At 40.8% G+C, this 24,160-nt stretch overlaps 1 protein-coding gene across 1 annotated transcript in view; it reads left to right on the forward strand.

Moving 5' to 3' along the window:
* Positions 1-24,160, forward strand: part of ADAMTS12 (ADAM metallopeptidase with thrombospondin type 1 motif 12) — a 144,731-nt gene that overhangs the window by 115,176 nt on the left and 5,395 nt on the right. The window contains exons 18-24 of the mRNA XM_031063069.1: positions 1,236-1,362; positions 8,855-9,065; positions 11,135-12,283; positions 16,866-17,018; positions 19,487-19,660; positions 21,006-21,152; positions 22,940-23,093. Of these exons, the coding sequence (XP_030918929.1) occupies positions 1,236-1,362; positions 8,855-9,065; positions 11,135-12,283; positions 16,866-17,018; positions 19,487-19,660; positions 21,006-21,152; positions 22,940-23,093 (2,115 nt within the window). The remainder of the gene's footprint in view (positions 1-1,235; positions 1,363-8,854; positions 9,066-11,134; positions 12,284-16,865; positions 17,019-19,486; positions 19,661-21,005; positions 21,153-22,939; positions 23,094-24,160) is intronic.

The raw sequence follows: 24,160 nt of genomic DNA on the forward strand, positions 1-24,160 counted from the left end.
CTTTTGTATTTTTCAGCCAGTGCAGGATTAATGATTGGATTTGTTGATCCTACAGGGCTTTTCCAACCTTAACATTTTTATGATCCTATGAGTATATAGAGGAATATATTACTATTTCTCAATTATTTTCTATGGATTGCTGTTGCTTTCTTCTTCTTCCATGTAGTTTCCCACACTAGTTATTAGTGTGGAGTTTCCCACACTAGTTATTAGGAGGCCTGAGGAAAGGAAATGCTTGTTTCCTAAACATACTGCTAAATAGCCCAACACTTATCCTTGATGCCATGATAACAGTGCTTGTTAGGCCCTCTGCATCCCAGGGGGAAAAGTTCTAGAGATGTAGTGATCTACCAGTGTGTATTAATTGCTATGAAAATGAATAGCACAGTTAATGGGAGTTAATAAATGATTTTTCAGTCTTTTTAGTCCTTAAGATTTGTGTGGACTATTTTAATGCCTCTATATCAGTCTCACTGCAGTCTTTCAAACTGTAATATTGCAATACTTTTGTCTGTATTGGGTTGCAGCAAGAGATCTGCCTCAAATTATTGCAGAACTATGTGGGAGGCAGGCTTCTGGAAACTGGATTTCTTTAGATTCACACGAGGTTAGTGTAGTATTTTGGTTCATGTTTCTTTCTGTTAAATGAGTGGGGTTTTGTATAAATGGAAGTGTTGGGAAACAACCGAAATGGTTTGTGTGAATTGTTTTTGTGTGTCTCTTCATCACTGTGCCTTGCGTCTTGTGCTAAATGTTGTGTGTTATTTACTTAGAAGACATTTTTCATCATTGATTTCAAAATGTGCAAAAAAAGTCAAAATGTGCACCAAATCTTTTTAAAATTTGAATTCATGTTAAGAGTCACAGCATTATTCTGTGGCTCTGGTTTGTGTTCTGGTTAAACAGCCTTCCCAACGAACACAGAAAAGGTCAGCAAACCCAAGCTTGCTGTGAATAGCCTGATGCTGCTGTGTTTCCTCTTGTCTGTGGGTAACTGGAGAACCCTTCATAGCCATTTAAACCCGCTCAAGGGCCTGCAGGAGCCCTTTCTGAGGCTAGCAAAGCCATTAAGGAAAGTGCTTTGTAATCTGTCACTTGACCTCTGATCCAATCCAAGAGAGCTCCGCTTAACCTTTCCAGCTTGGCTGAAGGATGCACATAGCTGGGGATTCCTGCAGTGAATCCAGCCCAGGCATGACTGCTCCTTTCTCTCTCTCTGTGTGTGTCTCTGGCAGGGCTGCGGCGGCAGATCGCGCACTGCATGCGGAGGGCGAGCGGAGCCGTCAAAAACTCCTTCTGTGACCCAGCCACGCAGCCCAAGGGGCGGCACAAGAAGTGCCACGAGCAGGACTGCCCACCCAGGTAACAGCTTCTGGGGGCTCTGGGGGTGGGGAACAGCATCCTTACTCAAAGGGAGCTGTTCCTGATGCCAGGCTGGCATGGTCTTGGGTTTTTGGTTGATATTTGCTGCCCCAAGATGTGTAAGATGTCTCTGCTTTGGCCTGCGCAACTGAAGAACGAGTCTGGACTCCTCACTTTTTGGTCTTGAGGTTGTTTATTAATTCTTATCTATAAAATTTTCTTTCTGCCCAACCAAGGTCTGCTCAGCAAGGCAGCCACAGGCACTCTGACCGCCCTCGGGGTGGTGTTGTCCTTTTATACTGCAAACTACGTATATCATATTTACACTTAATTCCCAATACCTATCACCTATGTTAGACAGTGCACTTCTACTCTAAACCAATCCCAAAGTGCCAACATCACTGCAGAAAATGGAGAACAAGAAGAAAGGCTAGACACGCCCAAGTTCCTCCATCTTGTCCCCATAACCCCCATACCAAAAATCCTAAAATCTACATTTTCACCCTGTGATCATTTTGTTATTACACTATTCAAACCTCTGTGACTTTCATGTCCTCATACAAAGTTGGCAACTTGCTCCAAGGGTCAAAATCAAATCCCCAGGTGTTCTGGGCAGCATGCCAGGGTCTCCGAGCCTCCCTGGTGGGGTCCTCAGCAACTCTGAACACCCGGAGGGATGTACTGAGTTCTGACAGCATGGCATCCGCAGCCTTCCATGGTGCCGTGGTGAGGGCTGCCACGCCTTGCAGAGCAAGGTGCCAGAAATTGTATAATAAATAAATCAGAAGTGAGCCACCCTGAGAGGTTTGTAAGTCAAGTTACTGAGCAGTCTGTGCTGGAAATGGCGGAGATTGGTCTCTCATGTATGTAGATAGTATTCAGTTTGGGTACAAATGTGCCTGAAGACCATATAGGTTTTTATTTTAAAACTGTATTCTTGCCTTAGCTCAAGTGAGCTAAGAATAATTAATGTGTGTTCCAAAAACAGCTAGCATAGCCTTTAGATGTTGTTTCTCAGTATTTTTAAATACACCTTTGTCCTTTTTATGTGAGGTGATGAGTGAAAATGCCTACTTCTAAAACAAATTTTTATACTTTCTTTGTAACACAGTACAAGAGGACACAGTCCCAAGCTGCACCAAAGGAGATACAGGCTAGAATTAAGGAGGAGGTTTTTCACAGAAAGAGTGGTCAAATACTGGAATCATCTTCCCAGGGAGGTGGTGGAGTCACCATCCCTCGATGTGTTTAAAAAAAGACTGGATCTGGCACTTGGTGCCATGATCTAGTTGAGGTGTTAGAAGTTGGGTTGGACTCGATGATCTTAAAGGTCTCTTCCAACCTAGAAATTCTGTGATTCTGTGATACTTGGCACTTTTTATTTTCCTTCTTATTTATAACTTTGAGTGAAGTGCGGTTCTCTTAATTCCATGATCACATGGGAATAATTCTTTCATTTCTCATAACATTGTCTTAATTTATATTCATCTCTGGTTTTTCTGTGCTACCATTTTTCTGTGCTACCATTTTAGTATTTAGTAGGAAAGGAAGACTAAACATTCCAGGTGCCTGCAGAACTGTGGGCTTGTACCACAGGCACAGATTTGCTGAAAAGAGATCAATACTGGTTTTGTTTCGGGCTTTAGATACTTTGGTTTTGTCTTCCGTTGTCTTTGAAAGTTGTTTATCATGCTGTTTACAAAGATACACCCGCCTTTCCCTAGAAATTCTAGTTCAATCAGGATCAAATCGAAGCAGTAAATTGTTAGGGTTCATGGTGTTGCATTTGCCACCAGTGAATTTCATGAAACTCTGATGTTAAAAGTTCAGTGTATTTGTTAGTTTTATTAGTTGTTTTCAAGTATCTTCGTAGCAGCATGTGATGCTTCTGTGGGATTTACGCCTTTGTGCTTGCAGCATGGTGTACCAGCTTCATTTCATAATTCCTTGTAGATTGCTGGGAAATCAACTGAAAGTAGACCAAACTTTTTATTATTTGGCTAGTTAAGAGCTGGGCCTACCCTTACACACTGAGATTTTTTTCATGGCACACATAAACTGTACTATCAATTAAAAAATTCCCAGTTCACTCAACTTATGCCATTTGTTCTAAGTGACAACATTATTCAGACCTGCTCTTGAAAGTGAGAGAGGGGAATCTATCCCTTGTTGAGCAGACTACACAGTCATACATAAACCAAACTCTTCTGCAGACCAGGCAGGAAGGCTCTTGTGTGCTGGGCAGCCTGTGACGCTTCTTGAGCTCATTCTGTGCTGCAGGCGAAACCACAAGTCATCCTTCTGTGGACAGCAAAATCACAGCAAAATGCAGTGCAGGAAAACCATATGTATTTAAAATTCTGGAGTCATGTTGCATATTCATTTTTCTCTTAGTATCACAAAAGTGACTGTAGGAACTTGACCAAGGGACTGAGTCCCTGTGCTGGCTCTCAGCACAGCCGACATGCCTAAGGAGGAGTAAGTCAAACATAAATCAGATTTCTTTGTAATGCTCTTCCAGCTTCCAACTGGTTTTAATTCAAGGCATTTCCAGAGCTTTTTATGGTTTGTCTAATCAGTAACCTCCAATGAACCTCACTCATCCAGCCTCCTTCTGCAGCCTTGAAAAACTTCTCTTATATACAACTTCCTCTATTATATACAATGTTCTCCTGAATGCTGGAGGCAGGTGTGACTGTCCCACATGGCATTATGTGGGATAACTGAGAGTTTAGTGGAGCTGCTGAGGACAAAGTGTTCCTAAATTCTGTGCCAGAGGTGAGGACAGTGCTGTTAAACACAGCCCTGCAGAAGACCTTTGTTTAGTGCTGCAGCCAGAGAATTGACATCGTTGGATGGCCTTGCACTTCTCTGCAGTGAACCAGGTGCTTTGTAGTAGGTTCTATCAAAAAAATGATGGCTGTTCCCTACTAAATCACACTGATGAAAAACGTGCTACTAGACTACTAAATAAGACATAGATAATTTATCAAACAGAAGCTACAGACAAAAAATAAAATTATTGTGGCTTTCACAAACCAGTTCTTACCTCATTAATCCTTTTCAGGAAATTTGTGATTTTAAATCTGTAATTTAAACAGTTTACAACTGTTTAAATTACAGATTTAAAATCACAAATTTAAATTACTTCTGAGAAGTCTAAGCCTTAACATTCTTGTTTGTCAGATGATTTTCTCTTTATTTATTTTATGCTTATTATTAAACTTATTATTACACTTTGTCCTAAAATAATTCAGAGGAAAATGAAAAAAATATTTAAAATATCACAATACATGTATGCCATGTTTTGATTCAGAACAAAATAAAGGTGGCTGGACAGCTGAGAGTTAAAATGTCATGCAGCCACTCGTACTGCTTCAGTGATATTGCTTAGGTGAGTGCATTGAGACTGCAGCACATGTGCTTGCTTTTATCCAGGTCATGCTATGGAGTATGGTTTCCAGTTGAATGTTTCTTTGGTAGGCAGGTATTTAGTCCCATAGGTGTTAATGTTAAAATCAATGGATACTACTTGAAAAATAGTGAGATTTTAACTACTTATAGCATTGTGAATAAAGTTTTACTTTCCCCTGTAAAGAAAATTGGAGCCTTTTTAACTTGACTACCCACTTGAACAGCATAACCATAAATAGATTATTTTAAAAATACTTGGAATCTGCTAGTTTTTATCTGTTGTTATTGCATTGTCCTGCTTCCAGACTGCTTAGTACACTTCAAAAGCATAATAAGAATGAGAAATCTGGTTTCTATTCCAAAGCACAGAGTGAGAATCCATGCACAGTTGGTATTTGCTGTGCCTGATGCTGGACAAATACATAAAGAAAGCCAAAAGTCTCTCTTTAGGTGTGACATGCCATGATGGGAAGGAGGGAACTTTTGGCCCCATAGCCCCAAAATTCCATGCTATTGCTTTTTCAACAGGATTCACACATCATTCACCACACATCTTCTATGTATAGCTGAGGGCTATGTCATAGGCTTTTGGGCTCTGCCTAATTTGTTACAAGCCTTAGAAACCCAGTTTGTGAGGAAAAGATAAGTTCTCATTTTAGGCAGCTGAATGCCACCTGAAAGAATGAGATTTTCATCCTATCTCTGTCCCAGGCTTGGTTGCAGAAGAGCTGAACACTCACACCTGCAGCTCAAAACTACCTGAAGTTATGTTTTCACCAGACAGGCTGCTCTCTGTTCTGACGGTCTGAGGAAAAACAGTGCTCATGCAAATTAATTACCTAAATCGTGCATTTTGCTTGTTTGTTTGTTTGCTACCACAATCTTTCCGTGCCATGCCTGCCTATAGAGATAAGACAGTCATTTCACTTTTCAGGGATCTGTTGATGAATTAATACTTAAGAACCACTCAGTTGCTGTACCAGTAAATGCCAGAGGTAGAATCAGAAACCAGAAGTAGGAACAAGTATTGGGTGCTGGCTGCCATGAGGTTTTAGTGTCCACCAGCTTGTCCCAGTCTCTCATCACGGTCTCTAGCTTGGCTGGGAGATCCAACATCCTGGCCATTTCCTCTCATAAGCTGCATATTTAGAGCTTGGATTGCTGTGTTAATTTTGGACGTGTGTTTGGCAGTCAGGTCAAATTTTGGTTATGCCTCTGCACTGTGAGGAGACAGCAAAAGCTCCAAGATAAGCACTGGCAAAGCAGTCACTCAGGTGTTACTCTCTTCTCTGTGGTGCAGAGCCTGCTCTGGGGCATCCTGTACCAGAACAGTAAAAAGGATGTTGGCTGTTTTGCCATCCTTGCTTTGACTTTGTTCCCCTTTGGCTGAGATGCCGCAGTCCAGATCCTGAAGCAGAAACCACGAAGAGACAGGAGCACAGGTGATTCCATGTTAGGTTTCTGACTTTTGGATAATTAGGCATATGCATGAAAAAGGATATGAAAGGATGAAAATAAGAAAACACAACATCAAAAATTCCAGCTAGTGTTAAGAGTAAACTTCCAGTTAGAGCAAGTTTTTTTGAAGTTACTTGCACTGAGTGAGGAAGACTACAGAAAAAATTATCTGGCTGACTGTAGTTTTATTTTGATCATGAAGATGGAATAGAATAAAATCTGAATTCTGGGATTTTCTAACTGTGAAGTACCTGACTTTTTTGACTCCTTCCACAGCTTTCAAAAGTATTTTGTGTGCAACAGTTGATCACACACTGTTACTGCTGCTCAAGGTAGGTTCTGTGGTAAGCTCTGATAATTTATTGCTTGGAGATTGGTATTTCAACGTACCAATTGTTAACCCTCAGTCAGAGCCATTTGAAAATGCTGAGGGGGAAGAGGTGTCAGTTTAGCATATCTGTACCTCGAAATATGTAATCTGGTCCCATTAAAATTAATAGAGCAATTCACATATTTATGCTACATTTGTGCGGAAATGTCAGCAATTTACAAGATCATAGAAGAGATAAAATTGTAAAGAAGATGCAAGAGATGATAACAACCCTGAAATGGCTTGATTCAGATGGTGATAATTTACTCCTTTTTTTTTTATTGCTGTGTTCAGCTGAGGTGTACTTGCTTTTTATTTACTTTTTAGAGTTCCTTTGTTGTTTGCAGACCTGGAATAGCAAGAAACAATCTGACGGAAGGCAAGAGGAGGAGAAAGATATTTTGGGTAGATAATTTGGGATATTTTTTAGTTCAATTTGGAAAGATTCGTTTATTTGGAAAGATATTTTGGGGTATTTTTTAGTTTAGTCTGGTCCAGAGACTTCACCACTGGGTTGTGGTGGCAGTGGACTGCATTCTGGAGCAAAGCAGTCAGTGCCAGGAAGGGCCTTGGGATAACTTGAAAGGAAATGCTGTATGTATAGATTACTAAACAGGAAGAAGATAGCTGTAGGTACCACAGAGAGGACCAGATGGCTGCACAAATAAGCTGTATCGTAGCTTGATGGCTGTGAGTCTTTGTTGTTTGGGTTGTTTTTTCTTTAGTTATTAGGAAGGAATACCAGTGCCTTCCACATCAGTGGCAGCTCATTTGCAGTGAAGTGAAAATGAATCAAGGAACATGGAAACTACAGTAGGGAGGGAAGAGGGATTGTCAGCAGAGACAAAGCATAAAAAATGTTATAAATCTGAATGCTGAACTTTGATATATTTATGAGAATAGGATTATTTTGTCTCTTAAGTTCATGGACCTTAAAAAAAAACAAAAACAAAACCAAAACCAATAGAATACTGTTGGTTGTGAACCAAAAGCAAATTTTTTCTGCCTTTTTTAATAGAAAGGTTTTTAAAAAATATTCCTACTTTGTTTTCACTGTAAGGCTTTGTTTGACCTCCTTGAAAATTCTGGAACAAGCAATATTGTTTAGGAGCTTTTGTGGCTTAGAGTGTAGAGCTGGGCCAGATTTTTCAAGCAGCAGCTTGAGGTTGTAGTCTTGCTTTGGGCATGCTTAACTGAAAGAAAAAAAACTTTTCTTGGTTTGATGTTTTTTCCTTCTTTTTTTCAACTATAAAGATAAATCTTCAGGTAAATGTCACCGTTGATGCCAGTGCTTCTCAAACTGTAGAAACCCAGAAATTTTTGCTCCCCTTTCTTATCACAGAAGGCAGATATGCAGGTTCACAATCTGCTCTGGGTCAGCATGAGAAAAAATAGTTGGATGGTGATGGAGAAATGCTAAGGTGAACCAAATGTGAAGGGAACAGTTCTTGTAGATAAGGTGTTTTGCACTGCAAAATACTGTTATAGAGGAAAGTTAGCCTCAGTTTGGTGGAAAATTGCATGCCATACTATGAAAGACTGACTTTAATCATGACAGAGACACATAAGAGGCTAATTTCTACTTTGTTAAGGAATGAAGTACAGAAAAGTTGAAGTCTAAAAGCCTAATGCAGGCCTGGACACCATGCCCAGAGGGACAGTGCTGCAGAGCATTGATCCCATGCACCACAGCTCTGACTAACCTGGTTTTGGAGCTTGTGCCTCACTGCTTCCCCTAATTGGAAGAGGAATTGTGGAGGGAGGTAACCCTCATGGAGAGCCAGTTTGAGTATTTGTGCAGTACTGGCTGCTTAGATATGGGTAAAGGGACAATTTCCACCTCTGTGCTGTCATTACAGACTCCCCAGTGATTCTTATTTGTTAACTCTTCTGTACTGACATAGCAATGAACAGACAAACACAGACTAAATAGATTTGCTGGCAGTTCCTGAGGTTTGGATTTGAAGGACTTCCTACTCAGTAGATTTTTACACTTTATTGAAGCATAATGCTTATTGCCTACTTTTGTCTGGAAATCCTGCCTACTTCTGTCTTCTCTCTTTCACCGATTGGCTGGTACTAGAGCACAGGGTGGATGGGAGAGTTTGAGTGATCTGAACCTTATGTGAAGAGCTTATATCTGAGCCCAGACTTTAAATTACTGGCTCTTTTTCTTGCAGTCTCTGACCTTTTCCTTGATGTGTTTGTGGTGGGCTGTTTTCTGATGTTTCTCACCCTGCTGGTTTTCAGGTGGTGGGCAGGGGAGTGGCAGAAGTGTTCGACCACGTGTGGCCCAACAGGCCAGAAGAAGAGAACTGTACTTTGCATCCAGACAGTGGGATCTGATGAGCAAGCACTGGATGTCACAGAGTGCCAGCACCTGCTTAAGCCAAAGACCCATCTGTCATGCAACAGAGATATCTTGTGCCCATCTGACTGGACAGTGAGCAACTGGACTGAGGTAAATTCATGTTTGGTGAAATGCTGAACTTTTTCTCAAAATGACTTATTATAGTCAGCAGAAAGGACCAACAGCCTGCTGTTTTGCCTTTTAAATTTTTTTCTAAAATACTTTTCTATAGTTTAATGTGTTCACAAATCCTTTGTGCAAAAAAACCCCACTCCTGATTCCTAAAGACTTTGGGAAGTGTTGCATGTTAACTTGCTGAGCTTTTGGGGCTGTAGAACATGATGTGCTTAGTGCTAAAGAGTCTGTGTGAGAGCAGTGGCTGCTGTGGGCCAGACTAGGGGGATGACTACTGTCATCTCTGTAGGTCAGCAAAGCATTTTTAAATTCTTTACATTCATATCTCTTGCATCCAAGATTCTGCCTTTTTTCCCCATAGCTTTGGAAACATATGGGAATTGGTCAAAGCTGCACCAGGAGACGTTCAGGTTGGACATTGGGAAGCATTTCTCTTCTGGGAGGGTGGTCAAACCCTGGAACAGACTGCCTAGGGAGGTGTTCAATGTTCCCAGCCTGTCAGTGCTTAAGAGAGCATTTGGACAGTGCCCTTAGCAGCATGCTTTGCTTTTGGTGAGTCATGAAGTGCTCAGGCAGTTGGAGTCAGGACTGAGGGTTGACTGTTGAGGGTCCCTTCCAGCTGTAAGTACTGTCTTCCCTTCTTTTTTGAAAACTCCACTCTCATCTTCCTCCTCAGTCTTTTTTTTCATTAGACTCACTGTTTTGAGAACAGAGTCACATACTGAACTAAAAAAATCTTGTGACTGTATTGGATTGGTTTGTGCTGCTCACAAACCATCATCACAGAATATTGATTTTTTTGGTAATTAAGTAACCCCCATGGTTTTAATACCTGTGAAAAAATAGCTTGAGCTTACATGACTAGCAGTACAATTATATAGGAATGGCATACTGCTTGTGCTCACATGCGGTTGGATTATATTTACAACTTACTGATAAAAATGCATTTTTACATCTGCAGAAACTGGAGAGAGAGTGTAGGACAGGTATTTCACCTACACAAATGACATGAACTGAAGAACCTGTCTACCGTGAGGCTACACTGGTTGCTTTCCTGCTCCTGTTGTTGCAGAGCTGATGTTATTTTACAGCTGTGAACAACAGAGTGCTCCAGCAACACAAAGTTACTGGTGTTTCTACTGCCCTATGACCCAGACTAGCTCTAAAATGAGTTAAATGTGTCAGGGACAATAAAGTCCTGGGCAAAGGAGAGTTCATCACTTCATGTTGAGCACCTGGTCAGGCTTCTTTGCTTCTTAGGAAGAGTTCTTTCAGTAGGTTTTTTTTTGTTACATCTCCACTCCTACTCAACCAGTCATCCAGCCTTAGCATCTCCAGCCAGCGAAGTGTGATTTTATAAAATCCTTAGTTGAGGCACAGCTGCTGAAAGCATGGCTGTGCCTGTGGGCCTGAGGATGAAAAACATCACAGAAAAGAAGAACATCATTCCTTAGCTGCATCTCCTTAGCGCCCAGCACTCTTTATACACAGCAGTGCTCTCATTTAAATAGAAGCCAGGTTGGCTAATTACCTTCTGTAGTCTCTAATTGAGGACAGACAAGCTAGTAGCTCTGGCAGTAGTTCATGGTTGTACTAAGACTGAATAAAAAATCCATTTCATAAAGTCAGCAAGGGTCTGTGAGCTGCATGGATCACCACAGCAGGTTTGTGGCACTGTGAGCAGCACTGAGCCAGTCAGGTGTGCGCTCAGTTCCAGGTTTTTAATCTCTATTTTTATAAATCTGGTGGAAAAGGTATTGACTAAATGACTTTGTGAGTCAATGAAGAAATCAAATTCCATCATATTAATTTAATATTTTGTCTTTATCATGTAGTTTTTTCTCACTTCTGTTTACCCAAGGTGACATTTACTGTTGAAAAATTTGGAAAGAGCTCCACGGTAGCAGAACATCACTAGAATGAAAGGCTTCTTCTTCAGGAAAAGCTTTGTAATTTATTATTTGTCATGATGCTTCTTTATTATAAACAAATGCCATCTGATACTTCTGTGCAGGGGAGATACATTAATTCTGTTTCATTTGCAGTGCACAGTCACTTGTGGTGGTGGAATAAGGACTCGTAATGTCACTTGTGCCAAAAATAATGATGAGCCATGTGATAGTTCCAAGAGACCAAACTCTAAGGCCCTATGTGGTCTTCAGCAATGCCCTTCTGCTGGAAGATTTCTGATTCCCCCACAGGCACCCAGAAGAGGCAAGATTATAATCAGAAAAACAACTGCTGATCCTGAACGGAGTCTTCCTCGCAGAATACCCAGACCAAACCCCAAGTTCCATACAACAACAAAAATACCCAAGCATGAAAGTGTAACTCCCTTTTTGCCTACGTCCTCTGGTTTGGTCAATGTCTCAGGAAAAGAGGGAACACCCAACAGGACATTACAAAATAATTTTGCTGAATCAGGTGATGTTTACAATTACCCAGTTGTTTCTACTGAAAATAGCTCATATCAAAATAGTACTTCATGGCCTTTTCATAACAGCTTAAGTACTGAAATTATAAGGCATGCTGAAAACACCTCTAAAAGTGAGCCAATTTCTACTGCAGAGAGTGAGATGCAAAGAAGTGAGAACACTCCTGTTTCCTCTTTTACCAGTAATCCAGAAATAACTTCCAGCTATGATTACTTAACTGAGGAATCTGACAGCACTGATGGGCCACTTGGAGTCAGCAAGAAAGCAGTTGATCTCTTTTACAGCACAGAACTCAACCCTGAAATCAGAACCAGAAGCACAACCTTGGACACTGCCTTTCCTGTCACTCAGAATGAGAGTGTGTCTTCTCAGACCCCACCAGCATCTCCTCACCAAGACCTTTCTGTGCTCAATCCTGTTAGCAGAGCTGCACAAGGGCTGCCATTTCCAACAGCAGCAAACTATGTCAGTCTCCAAGTTGATGTTCCTGTTGTGGAGCTAACAACCCCGCAAGCACTGGTTACGGAAATGCCCACAGAGCTTGGTCATGCACCCAGAGACCAGACTGACAGCAGAGAAGAAATAAAGCTGCCTGACACCGTAACTAATAGCACACAATCCTCAGCTCCCAAGCATGCTCTGAACAACCAAAGTGCGACATCTGAGGGTGTTTTAATGAATGTCACAGACAACAGCCATAGAATAACATCCAACAGTTTGCCCAGTGATGCCTACTGGATAGTAGGCAACTGGAGTGAGGTAAGTTATTTTTTGCTCATTAGAAGTGGAGAGTGTGAACAGCTGTCTGAAACATTGCTGAGGAAATGGAGTTTCTTAGTTTGTCATAATTTTCTGAAATCAGTATCATGTATATAAAATGCCACAAAAAAAGGTGGTAACTTGGGATATCTAAGATTAGGTTGCTTACAGAGAGTGAATATAGTCATCACAGGCCTGGCCATAATTTACTAACTTTTATTTAATACCCTTCCCACTGTAAAGTTTTATTTTTTTGTCAGCAGAGTTCCTCATATGCTAAAGGATTTTATATTCTTGAAGTCATGATACCTAAAGTGAGAGATGTTGGTGTCTGAACTAATCATCTCATATTTTGATGGCCTTTTTTACCAAACTAGAGAGGTCAGATCTGGAAACCTCTAGTGGTGATCTGTCTCTGTGTCTCAGTGCTGATGGAGAATGCTGTCCAAGGTCTGTTTCTGTGTACCTGTTTGCTCTTGGGTCTGCTGGGAATGATTCACAATCATAGAAATGCAGAAATTCAGGGCCAGAAAGGACAGCATGAGGTTACTAAATGTATCTCATGTCAGTGGAGACATATCTAGACCCCTGAGATGCAGGTGTTGGATGCAGACAGTGGGTAAGACCCCTGCTCTGTCTTCAGCGCATCAGCCCTTGTTCAGGATATGTACTCCTGATGGCATTTGGAGCTTTCACCTTGTGCCTTCCTGTGGCCAGGTGAGAATGGCCTTAGCTTCCCTTGTTCTAGTGGGACAGGTGAAGCATTCCCTTCTGCCCATATCCCTATAAGCGAAGACCTGCTTTTAGATCTGCTTGAGTGGAAGACCCTACAAGAGAAGATCAAGGAAATGGTTGTGGCCCCAAGCTCCCACAGCCTGAGCAAAAGCCTGTCATGCAGAGATGCTACTGTCCTACTCATTCATCATCCGCCTTAAAATATTTTCCTTACGGATAGCAAACATCTTCCATACTGAAAGAGGATTCTCTTCTTTTACATGCAGACTATGGAGGAAAATTGTCTTCTTAATAACTCTTTCGGGGTCTGACATCTAAATTCTTTCGAGATTTTCCTTGTGTTTTTTAAATATCTGAGGCCTTTGTTTCTGTTGTTTGATCTTGCTTCAGTTTCATGACATATTTTATATCAGTGATGTTCATTGTGGTCCCAGTGGACACTTGGCATATAAAATCAACAAATTATTAACATTTTATGTATTACCCTCTTTGTGAATGCAGAAATGAGATTTGTCTTGTTTTGTAACCGTCTTACATTGATGTATTCAATTTGTGGTCCATTGTAAATGCTGGATCCCTACTACAGTATTTCTGGACCAGCAGTTCTCAATTACATTTGGGAGCTCTGTGTGTGTGTGTGTGTGTGTGTGTGAATATACATGTATATGTCTGTATGTGTTTGTGTATGCATAAAAAGTTTTCCCTAAATGTAGTGTTTTGTATCTATTTTTTTATTTCAGGCTACTGCTTTCTTACAGTTTTTGTTGTGGCGAGGTGTCATTGAATTCAGATTTCAACATTCCTGCCTACTCTCCCAGCTTGTCATCATCTTCAAATGCCTTAAATGCATGTTGTCTTTCCTCATTCAGTAGTTAATGAAAATGCTGAAGAGCCCTGTAGAACCATATTTGAAAATCTGTTCATTTTGACATTGAACCACTAAGAACCACTTTATTACAGTTTTTCAGTTAGTTGCACACTAACCATGTAATTATTTCACCTGAACTGTATTTATATTTGCTAAAAGAACGCTTTGCAAGATCATGTAAAAATGCATTACAGCAGCCAGCTCCTTATTTCATTAAGCCATGTTCCCCTGTCAGAAAAGGTTATTAGACTCAATTGAATTATTTCTTCTATATGAGTCCATGTGGGCTTTTCTTTTGCTTTATCGTCTTCGTGAGTATTTGCCATTTTGATCTTGGTTGTTTAATAATTTGGTTTTTATCTTCTTGTGAAGTGTGCTTGGGTGAAGCATTCCCTTAGACCACAGATAGGACTTTTTATTTTCCTAGAGATAAATTCTTATCTAATCTGCTGGGACTTTTCCAATCTATTATAATAATTGATTCTCAACAGTTCAAAGATTATTGAATAAACACTTGAATGAATGTAGAGATAAGGTTAATACATTTGGTTTCACAGAACTGATAAAATCAATTTGAAGATACTTAATGTACCTAACTTTGTTATTCTTTAATAATTTTGTAGTCTTTTGCTACTCTCATTCAAACTGTTGTTTTTTGTTAAAATAAATTTTATGGGAAGTGTGGCACATTGAACTTCAATTTTTCAAATTTGAAGAAGTGATGAAAAAGAGAATTTATGGAGTCTCCATCTTTGGAGATGTTCTGAAGCCATCTGGACATGGTTCTGGGAAATTGCCTCTAGGTGGCCCTACCTGAGCAAAGCTCCTTTCCAATTTCAACCATTCCATGGTTCTGTTAATAAAGTCAGCTATTCTCTTTCACATTAAATAAAAGTTATCTATTTCACATACACACCTTGAGTCTGACATTTACAGAACCTTTTCTTTTTGCTCATTACTTTTAATTATTTTTCAATCTAAAGTTTTCTGACTTTATTTTTGCTCTTTCTGTTTGCCCATCCTTAGTGAAGCTTTGGATCTGTTTCTAGATGACATCTCTCCAAGGCATTGGTATTTCAAGACCACTGCACCTACCCTGACAAATACCTTGCTGTGTTCTTTCTCTTTTAGTAGCTGTCAATATTTTGACATTGCTTTGCTTTGCAGGAGATGTCCATACTAGTGAATAAATAGTGCCAAGAGCAGTGATAGTCACTGAGGTGGAAAGGTGTGACATGTCCCATAAGAGGGCTGGCATTTGTCTCCTCAAGGGAGAGCACTAATTTGAGTAGGGCAGAACAGTGCCCGTTTCCACCAGTGCTTGTCTGTAAATTTTACTTCTTTCCTACTACTTTCCTGGGCCATTCTGGGCTGTCACTTTTCCCTTTCTAAGAGCTTTCTGGGTAGCAAAGATATTCCATTACCAGCAGATCATCTCATTCTAATACTGGTCATCTCACTCTTCTGTTGGTCATGTAAAGTCACCTGCACTTTCTCCCTCTGTGACCGACATCTGCTGTGCCAAGGGTGAATTTTGGTTCCCAAATTACAAAGGCAAAAGCAGTATGTCCTCAGAAACCTATTTAGCATCAAACAGTCAAGAAAGCTCAGGCTTTATTCTGAAACCATTTGAAGAATCATGCTTTTCTCTCTTGACCCTGTGCCTGCACACAACAGGGTTTGAACGAATCCTGCTGTTTTGTCTTCCTCACACAAGAACATAAATCTTCCTCAGTGTGATCTGCCCAGCATCATCTGTGGAGCCACCTTTGCTCTTCTCAGGTGTGCTCAGAAAGGGCTTTAGTCAAAGACTAAGTATCCCTTTAGTTTTGTGACAACACCTTCTTGGTATTGTCAGGCTGGTGTAGCAAAGCTGGGGAAGGCATCCAGACATCAGAAAGCAAGGCAAGGGCAGTCTGTCCTCTCAGTCAGAAAAATTGCCTTGGGTAGGTGTGTCACTAAGCAGAACAGAGCAGTGGTATGCAGTTTCCTTTAACAGGACCTTTCTGGCCACTTGGACACGCATCCCAGGAATCACCACGGGATCACACATCTCCAGTGTTGATTTCTTTTTCCTGCCTTAGCTTCAGCTAAAGTTTCCTTATTTTTCCAAGAACACTTATTCAGTGTTCTATGTTTAACTTTCCCACTGCCACACAGGGAGTTCAAACCACACAATAGCATTTGCTTTCTTCATTGTTTTACTGACTTAATCCAAGATTATTTGTGCTGTTTCTCATGCCAGCTACAGGCTGCTTAGTGTGTGTTGAATTTGGCTCTACATGTATAGCTCACTGATCCACCCTTTCTAAGGCAGAAAAAGGTAAATGGTTGTCTCCAACCACTTTTCAACCCCTCCTGCTTCAGAATACAATGACAGTGTTTGGGATTTTTTGTGAGGAGTGTGCACTCTTGGGATATGGACTGGAATAGTCAATATTCTCTTCCCTCAGACACAAAAATCCTCCCAGATGTTGAAAACACTCAGCCACTTTCTGAAATAATGATTTAGAGAAACATTTTTCTATACAGTTTTCCTAAGATTCTCACATATTTATTTAAGATTTTCAGCATCATGAATTCAATTAGCTGACTCTCTCATCAGCAGTATTAGGGGTAGAGAGGGAACATGCTGCAGATTGGATGCAATTGCATTTTACTTTGGATCCCCAAAGATAACAAAAGAAAAACAGTGGAACAGCTGGTACAGATTTAGAATGTCTTGGTAAGCAACAGTTTGCCAAAGAGAAGAAGTGCATACTATAAATCAGGATTGGTATTATCCTAAGAAACAAAAAAAACCCTCCTTCAGAATATTAAGTAAAATTTGGGTGAATTTCAAATCTTCTTTTGAGTATCTCTGATAACATTTGTAATCTAAAACGGCTCTAGATATTTATAGTTAGGTTCCAGGATTGTTTCCAGAATGATGTTCTAGTGTTGAGCTTGCCCCTGTGCTTTCCTCTTGCCCTTGTGCAGTGCTCTACGACCTGTGGAATGGGGTCTTTCTGGAGACATGTGGAGTGCAGCAGCAGGAACACATCTCACTGTCAGGACATGAAAAAACCTGATCCTGCGAGGAGGTGTTATCTCCGCCCATGTGCTATCTGGAAAACAGGAAATTGGAGCAAGGTAACTTCATTCAGGGCTGTGTATGAACAGTATGCTTGCAGATTTCAGTGGGTATGAAACTCTAAATATTTCATTTTTAAAACAATTATTTACTCAGTGAATGCATGCATGATTCCCAGTTGACCATTCAGCCCTAATTCACTAATTTCCTGACCAAGTTATATCTGGAAACACATCTGCTGTGAATTTTGTTCTTCCTGTGGTGGGTTGTGGTCATTAACTCTGGCATCTGGAGCCAAAGCAGGACTCACTGCTCCTGTTCTTTGGAGCTGACAGGGCAAAGCTGTACACAGTTGCTTGTGGCATCTTTTTAATCTCTGCCTCCGGGGACATATCCTAATTTTAAGAAGCAGTGGGAATTTGGGAAAGAGAGTTGTTGCGTTCCTACTCTCCCTTGTCACCATGTACTGTCTCCTGACATGGTCTGTTCCCCATTCATGTAACTTCTGAGTCTGCTCTGCGCAGGATTCTGTTTGGTCCTAGTTTTGTACCCATGGCCTGTTCAAGGGACAGAAGAGTGTCCAGGGTGCTAAGTGAAACCCAGAGAATTGTGCTTGAGCCCAATTTTGATATTTCAAGCTGTGTGAAGAGCACCTGGAAGGACTTAGGTGACTTCTTGAAGCTTATTACATTTTTGTCTTCATGCAGTCTGAAAATTGAATTTCAAACCACAGGTTATTTTTCAAGACTAAAAAGATATAAACTACACAGTTTTGCTTTAAATATTGTTGATTTAATAAGGATAAAGATAGGTGTCTCAAACTTAGGCAGTATAGATCATTTCTGTGGACAGTGTTGTTGCCATTGGGCTAGAGGGCAGATTGATACAAATAAAAGGTTATAGTTACAAAGCCTGTGTTATTATTGAGCTCTTAGACATAAAATTGATTTGTACAGGAATTACATGCCTCTTTAGAAAGTTCAGGAAAGGCCAAGGCTTTACATAACTACATTTAAAGCTTTGAAATGAATTTTAAGAGATAGATAGACATCCTGCCCTCCCAGCAGTAGGGCAATTTCACCTTCACTTTTTCTTCATAAATGTCATTGCTGTTGCAACTGGTGAATGATGGCCATGTCACAAAAAATAGCTAGCAATCATGTTTAATGGTAAAATATAACAGGAAGCATTTTTTTTTTAATGTCAGACCAGTTATGAAACAAGTTTGAGGCAAGGGGCTTCTCCTGTCAGGTTTGTGTTACCCTCCATTTTTTCCATCAAGTGAGCTATACAAACCTAATTAAAGTTTCATATATTAGAAAAGGTTAAATTTTGCTTGCTTTACAAGTGGCAATTGTTTTTTGTTACTCATTTCAAGTATTTTGAAGACAAGTTGTCACAGCAAGACGTCTGGGTTCCCTGCTAGTGCAGTAGAGCTTTTTCTGTTTTCTACTCTAATTTAATTTTTTCCCTCCCCTAAAAGAAGGGTGTTTCAGACTAAATCTTAGAGTCTGTTTTTAATGCCAGATAAAATTTGCATATATCTTCAGACTGTTGTACTCAGTTTCTTACAGAGCCACTTCTGTTTCTATCCAGAGAGACAGAAACCTCTGCTGTGGACAAGAGTAAGGATTCCCTTTCCATCCATTCTTCATCTCCTAGGGGAAGTATTACATTCAGGTTCCTTGCTCAACTAAAGGATGCTTATTAATGCAAAGGAAAACAACATCAGTTGATATTGCATCATAGTGGCAAAGGTGAAAGGTGATCTGAGAAGCTTTCAGTGGTGCAGTTGGAATTTGCTTTAATTCTACTTGAAGACAAAATGTGTATTTTTCCTTATCCCTGGGGTAGCAAATTCAGTTCTTCATCAAGAGCAGGAAAGGTCCTGAATTTTGGTGCCAGAGACAGGACCTGGTGATGCTGCATGAGGTTTGGAAAAAGCTCTGTCTAGAAAAAGGAGACTGGAAGGGTTCACTTAGCTCCTCAGCAGAGCTCTAACCTGGGTAGTGATTTCACAAGCTGTGAGTGAGGCTCAGGGTGACTCTCTCTTCCCTCCCACCTTCTCAAACTGAGGCTGCTCTTGGGGTATGAAGTGTCCTGGGCCCATGGAGGTGCAAGGAAACTGAGGGTGGGAACTGCTACTCACTCCCTTCCTCTCTCTGAACCAGCTAAGGAACTGAATATCCTTGTATACAGAATCAATTTCTTGTATTTACTGCATTGTGACTCTTTCACTATGACATTTTTGGAAATAGCTGGCAAGATTTCCCAATTAAATATGTATCCATATTATTAATGGCCATAGCAGTGTAGCAGGGGAATTACTTACAGGGCATGTTCCGGGCTGCTGTGGGGAAAGCCACAGTGTTTAAGCCTCGCGACAGGTTGGTGTTACAGTAACCTGGGAATTCCTTCTGTTCAGGATGCTCACAGCTCAGGCTGCCCTGCTCTGTGACTGGGGAAGGTACAGCCCCTCAGCAGGGCTCATCATGTGGAGATGTGCCCCTCTCTGTTTTGTGTGCAGTGTTCTGTGAACTGCAGCGGAGGCTTCAAGACCCGAGACGTTCACTGCATCGATGTTGGGGAAAAGCGGCTGCTCGGGCCTTTCCACTGCCAGTTACTCGGCTATAAACCACAGCTCAGCGCTAGTTGTAACACAGAACCTTGCTTGCAATGGCATGTGGAGCCCTGGAGTGAGGTACTGTTCCTTAAGAGAAGCTTTGTGAGTCAGCAGTCTGCTTTCAGGTAACAGTGGCTGTTGGATCCCATGCTGTCAGGTAAAATTGTGCTCCAAGGAAGACATGCAGCTGGTGAGTTCTTGTGCATGGCTACAGCAAAAATTAGTACAGGTGTTCATTATGCTTCACAAAATCATTCTTACAGCTGGAGCTTTAAATTACCATGTCTTGAAGGGGAGAAGCAGATGGCCTGGAAGAAAATTTGTTGTAGCTATCCTATTGGACCAGTAATGTGGTTCATTTAGATGAATCCTTTTTGCTGCTGTTTTAATCTTGCCTTCTCATTATGGCAAATTTAGAATGTCCTTTACACTTTCAGGCTGAAATTTTTTGGAGCAAAGGCTTAGACCAGACATAAGATAAATCTGACTTTTAGGTCCCTTTGTAACACAGATCTGTGCCAGCCTACTCAGAGGCAGCCAGGCACGTATTTATGTCAGCTAAAGCATGTGGCCTGATTATATTTTAGAATTTAACACCACTGAAAGCGGCTCTGGACAACGTGTCACGATGTTTGCAGCTCTGTTGGGCTAGTGCTTTGGGATTTTAAGGGAGGTGATCACATTTTACAGAGCACTAACAAATCACACTTGGAGGAGACCAGGGTGTGCTGTCAGAGCAATCAGCAGGAGGAGGAAAAATAAAAATATCCTAATGATTGCAATTGTTTGCCACTTAAAATACTTGATAGAAACACTAGTCCAGCCTTGGAAGTTGCCCTCATGCTAAAGACACTGGATAGAAATGTATTGAAAAGGTTCATTTATCAGATGTCAGATATATTATTCTGTCCATAGGGGTGCAATTCCTTGTAGGACAGTAACAATGCCTTATTCAAATTATATTTGATACCTTATTTCATATCAGAGTATAAAATACTTTGTGTATTTCAAGCAGACTTAGTGAAAAAATAGAGAAAAAATCAGTGAATAAGTAGAATGTTGTTAGGCATGCTGCTGGTGTTGATGATGTTGATGAGCAGTTCTGTGTTGCCTGTTCTGTGTAGCCACTTCTACTCTGCCCTTTAGTCCTTCCAGTAGTATGTGCCAGGAGCAGCTTTTCCCCATGTAGCAGCTTCTTCTCCTTCCAAGCACATGGAATAAGTGCAGAGCTTTTCTTCATGTCTGCACTTCAGGATTTGATGTGCAGGCAAGCCTGTACATCTTTCTAAACCTGTGGGCCTGTGACCCTGAGTCCTTGCTATCTGTGCCCCACATGTTCTAAATTAACGTGTCCAACCATCTTTGTAGTCTGTTTGTGGTTTCTCATGCTTTCCCACCCCTGGCTGTGCCCCTCTCTTGGCAGTGTTCGAGGACGTGTGGCGGTGGCCAGCAGCAGCGGCGCGTCTCCTGCCCGCGGGAAGGGCGCTGTGACTGGAACAGGAGACCTGATCCCATGGCACCGTGTAACAGGCAGCCTTGCACTCAGTGGGTACACCAGGCCTGGAGCCCGGTAGGATTCAGTGTATTTCTGGTTTATGTTTTGTCATGAGCTGGCCATATTTGGTCATACTATCCACTTGTCTCTGAACCTCAGCACCTGTGGCAAGTACAGTTCCTTATGCACAGCTGAAGCTGAAAGAGGAGAACTTCTGAAAACATTACTGAGCATTTCGTAGCCAGCCTGTGCCCATTCCTTCAGGTGACAGATAATGTAGCTTCTATTTTTTGTTGATGTATTAGATGTCATTGGAAGTCTGTGATTTTTTTATCTTGTCTAAGAATGAAGGAGTTTTACCATTAACATTCTTCTACTGCAGAAGTTTGAAATTTTTCACTGTAAGAGGCTATTGGAGGGTATTGAGTGATCCTCACAACAACTTTGGGGAATTAGTGTGCTTGCCCACGCAAAGAGAAATTCTGAATTTTGACCAACAGCCTCCTACATAGTACCTGGAAATCTTATTGACAAATATGTAGTGTACCTTTGGGGAACCTTCTACTATCTGCTATACATATTTATCTATTGCTACACATATTTATCTATAAAGAAACTAGATAAACTTTCCCTCCACTTTCCTTAATAAACACTGCATACATTACAAGTACTCCTCACAGCATAATGGAATATTGAAGGAATGCTAAAAGAAGGAGTCACAGATCAGGAAACCTTGGAGTCTCATTTAACACAGAAAATTCAATGAGTTGGTTTTGACACAAAGCCATTAGATGGGACATGACTATAAAGTAATGTAGGGTCACTGTAACACTTAAATATGGAAGTGAAGCACATAAAGTAAATAACAGAATACCAAATGTTATAGCAACTATTTTACTTACTTATTAATCCCATATTGATGTATTCATGAATAATTTTACTTTATAAAAATATTTTAAACATCAATATAAAGTTGTTCCAAGAATACCTAAGATCTTTCCGTCTACCTCACGCCAGTACTATTGTGCTTCATGTACAGAGATGCACATTAGAAAGGAGATAATTTGCAGAAAAATTACAGAGGTTGCGCTCCTGTCTTCATCTCTTGTGCTTCGTTAGCTGACATTCTCTATCTGCTGAATTCTTTATCTCATTTATCTGCTGGCACTATTTATCTGTAGAGAAAAAAAAATAAAACTAATTGGCATTCTCAGACGCTCTGGGAAGTCACAAGAATTAAGTACATTTACAGAATGGTAGAGGAAGATATTTTAAAAGTGTTTGGGTTTTATGGCCTTCTGTGTGCAGTCAGAAAAAGCAGCTGGCAGTTCTTTTGTGGATAAAGGTATTTTATTTATTTCTTTTGTGGACAGAGATAACCTCTGTTTAAAAGCCAGGAAAGAAACAAAACCTTATTGGGCTTTTTTTTTCAAATCTTAGCTTGGTCATTTATAGACCTAACATTGCAATTGGTTATTCATGTTTAACTTAGACAGTCAGAAAACACAGGAAGCAAAAACTGTCCTAATTTGTATGAATTTGTTTTAAAAGTCTCTTCTGTTGTAGGACTGGCATTGCAAGTCATCCTTTCCCTCTGTAGAAAACAGTCCTCTCCTCCTGTTTACACATTCCAAGATGCTGTATTTATAGCATTTATACCTCTACTGTATCCTGCCAAATCTGGCCAAAATGCACCATGGAGGTGTCTGGATGGAGCATACAGGACACAGATTGCTGTAATGGCATTGCTTCTGGGTCACAAGGCAGTTTTAGCTTCCTGTCACATCACAGCTCAAATATTGCCATATTGCAAAATTTCCATGTAAAAAAAAACTTCATGTATGTTAAAATTACTCTTTCAGTGTGCTGTTTCTTGTGGAGGGGGCATTCAGCAAAGAACTGTGAAATGCGTGAATACAGAAACTAATGAAACTGAAGATGACAGTATGTGTCTGGATAAAGCCAAGCCCACAGAATACCAGAAATGCAATCTGCAGGAGTGCAAGAAAAATACAGGTAGAGTAATACACATGCATGAAACAGTTTTCTCCATTTCTGCTGAGATTCTGCAAAAACTGGGAGCTGACTCAAACTATCAACTTCTTTTGAGTAGCGTGGGCTCAGTAATTACAGGTCACCCTGGCCTGTGACTGCTCAGTTGCTCTGTTGGCAGAACCACACTCTTGTCTCTTCCAGCACTTCTGGCCTTGTGTTGCCATGATGGGGAGCATGCATCCCTAATTTATGATGACACAACTAAATTAGTAGGTGTGATTTATTGGCTTGTTTTAGGTAACTCAGGGTGCAGTGAGGACTGTGGAAGGACACACACTAAGTCCAAACAGTTGCCATTTCTTAAGATAGATCACTCCATGGAAGCTGTAAATTCTGGACTGGGAGTGCAAGCAAGCAAATTCTTTCACACACTGTAAAAAAACACTTTAAAAAAAATCAGTGTCCCATAGGGTGAGACTGTTCAAGACCAAGAGGTGAAGAGAAGTGCTCTTGTGAGTCAGGGTGTCCTGTACCTCTGTCCTTCGAAGGCCCAGGAGCCCAGCTGTGTACATCGTTAATGGCCCAAAAAAAAAGAGGCATCAGGGGAAGGGGGAAGCTTACAGAAGGAATACTGTCTTTATGAGCAGTGTGTGTACTGCTGCATCCAGGAGGTACCCTCAGATAATAACAGCAACATCTCACAGCTCTTCTAGAAAAACTTTCAAAAGCCTTTGGAGGATGATCTTCCCTGTTAGTCAGTGCCAAGGGTCTAATTTGACAGTGAGACAATGGTTTGAATCTGGAGGGCAATGTGGATCTGACATGCTCTTGAGAGTGATGCATCACTCCTGCTCCTGTTCACAGAATTTTAGCATGTGTTTTGCCCTGGGGTGGATTGGACTGCTTATTTCCTGTCCCTCTCGTGTTCAGAGAGAAAAACTCAGATAAATACTGCCTACACATATTAGTAAGAGTAACTTCTGTGAATAAAAGTTCAAGTGGCCTGTAAAACATAATAAATGCCCTACTGGGTAAGCACTGGTCCATGCAGCCCCCCTTATGTCTCCAACAATGGCATTAGAAAATGC

This window comes from Geospiza fortis, unplaced genomic scaffold (genome assembly GCF_000277835.1).
Source record: "Geospiza fortis unplaced genomic scaffold, GeoFor_1.0 scaffold174, whole genome shotgun sequence".
Lineage (NCBI taxonomy): Eukaryota > Metazoa > Chordata > Aves > Passeriformes > Thraupidae > Geospiza > Geospiza fortis.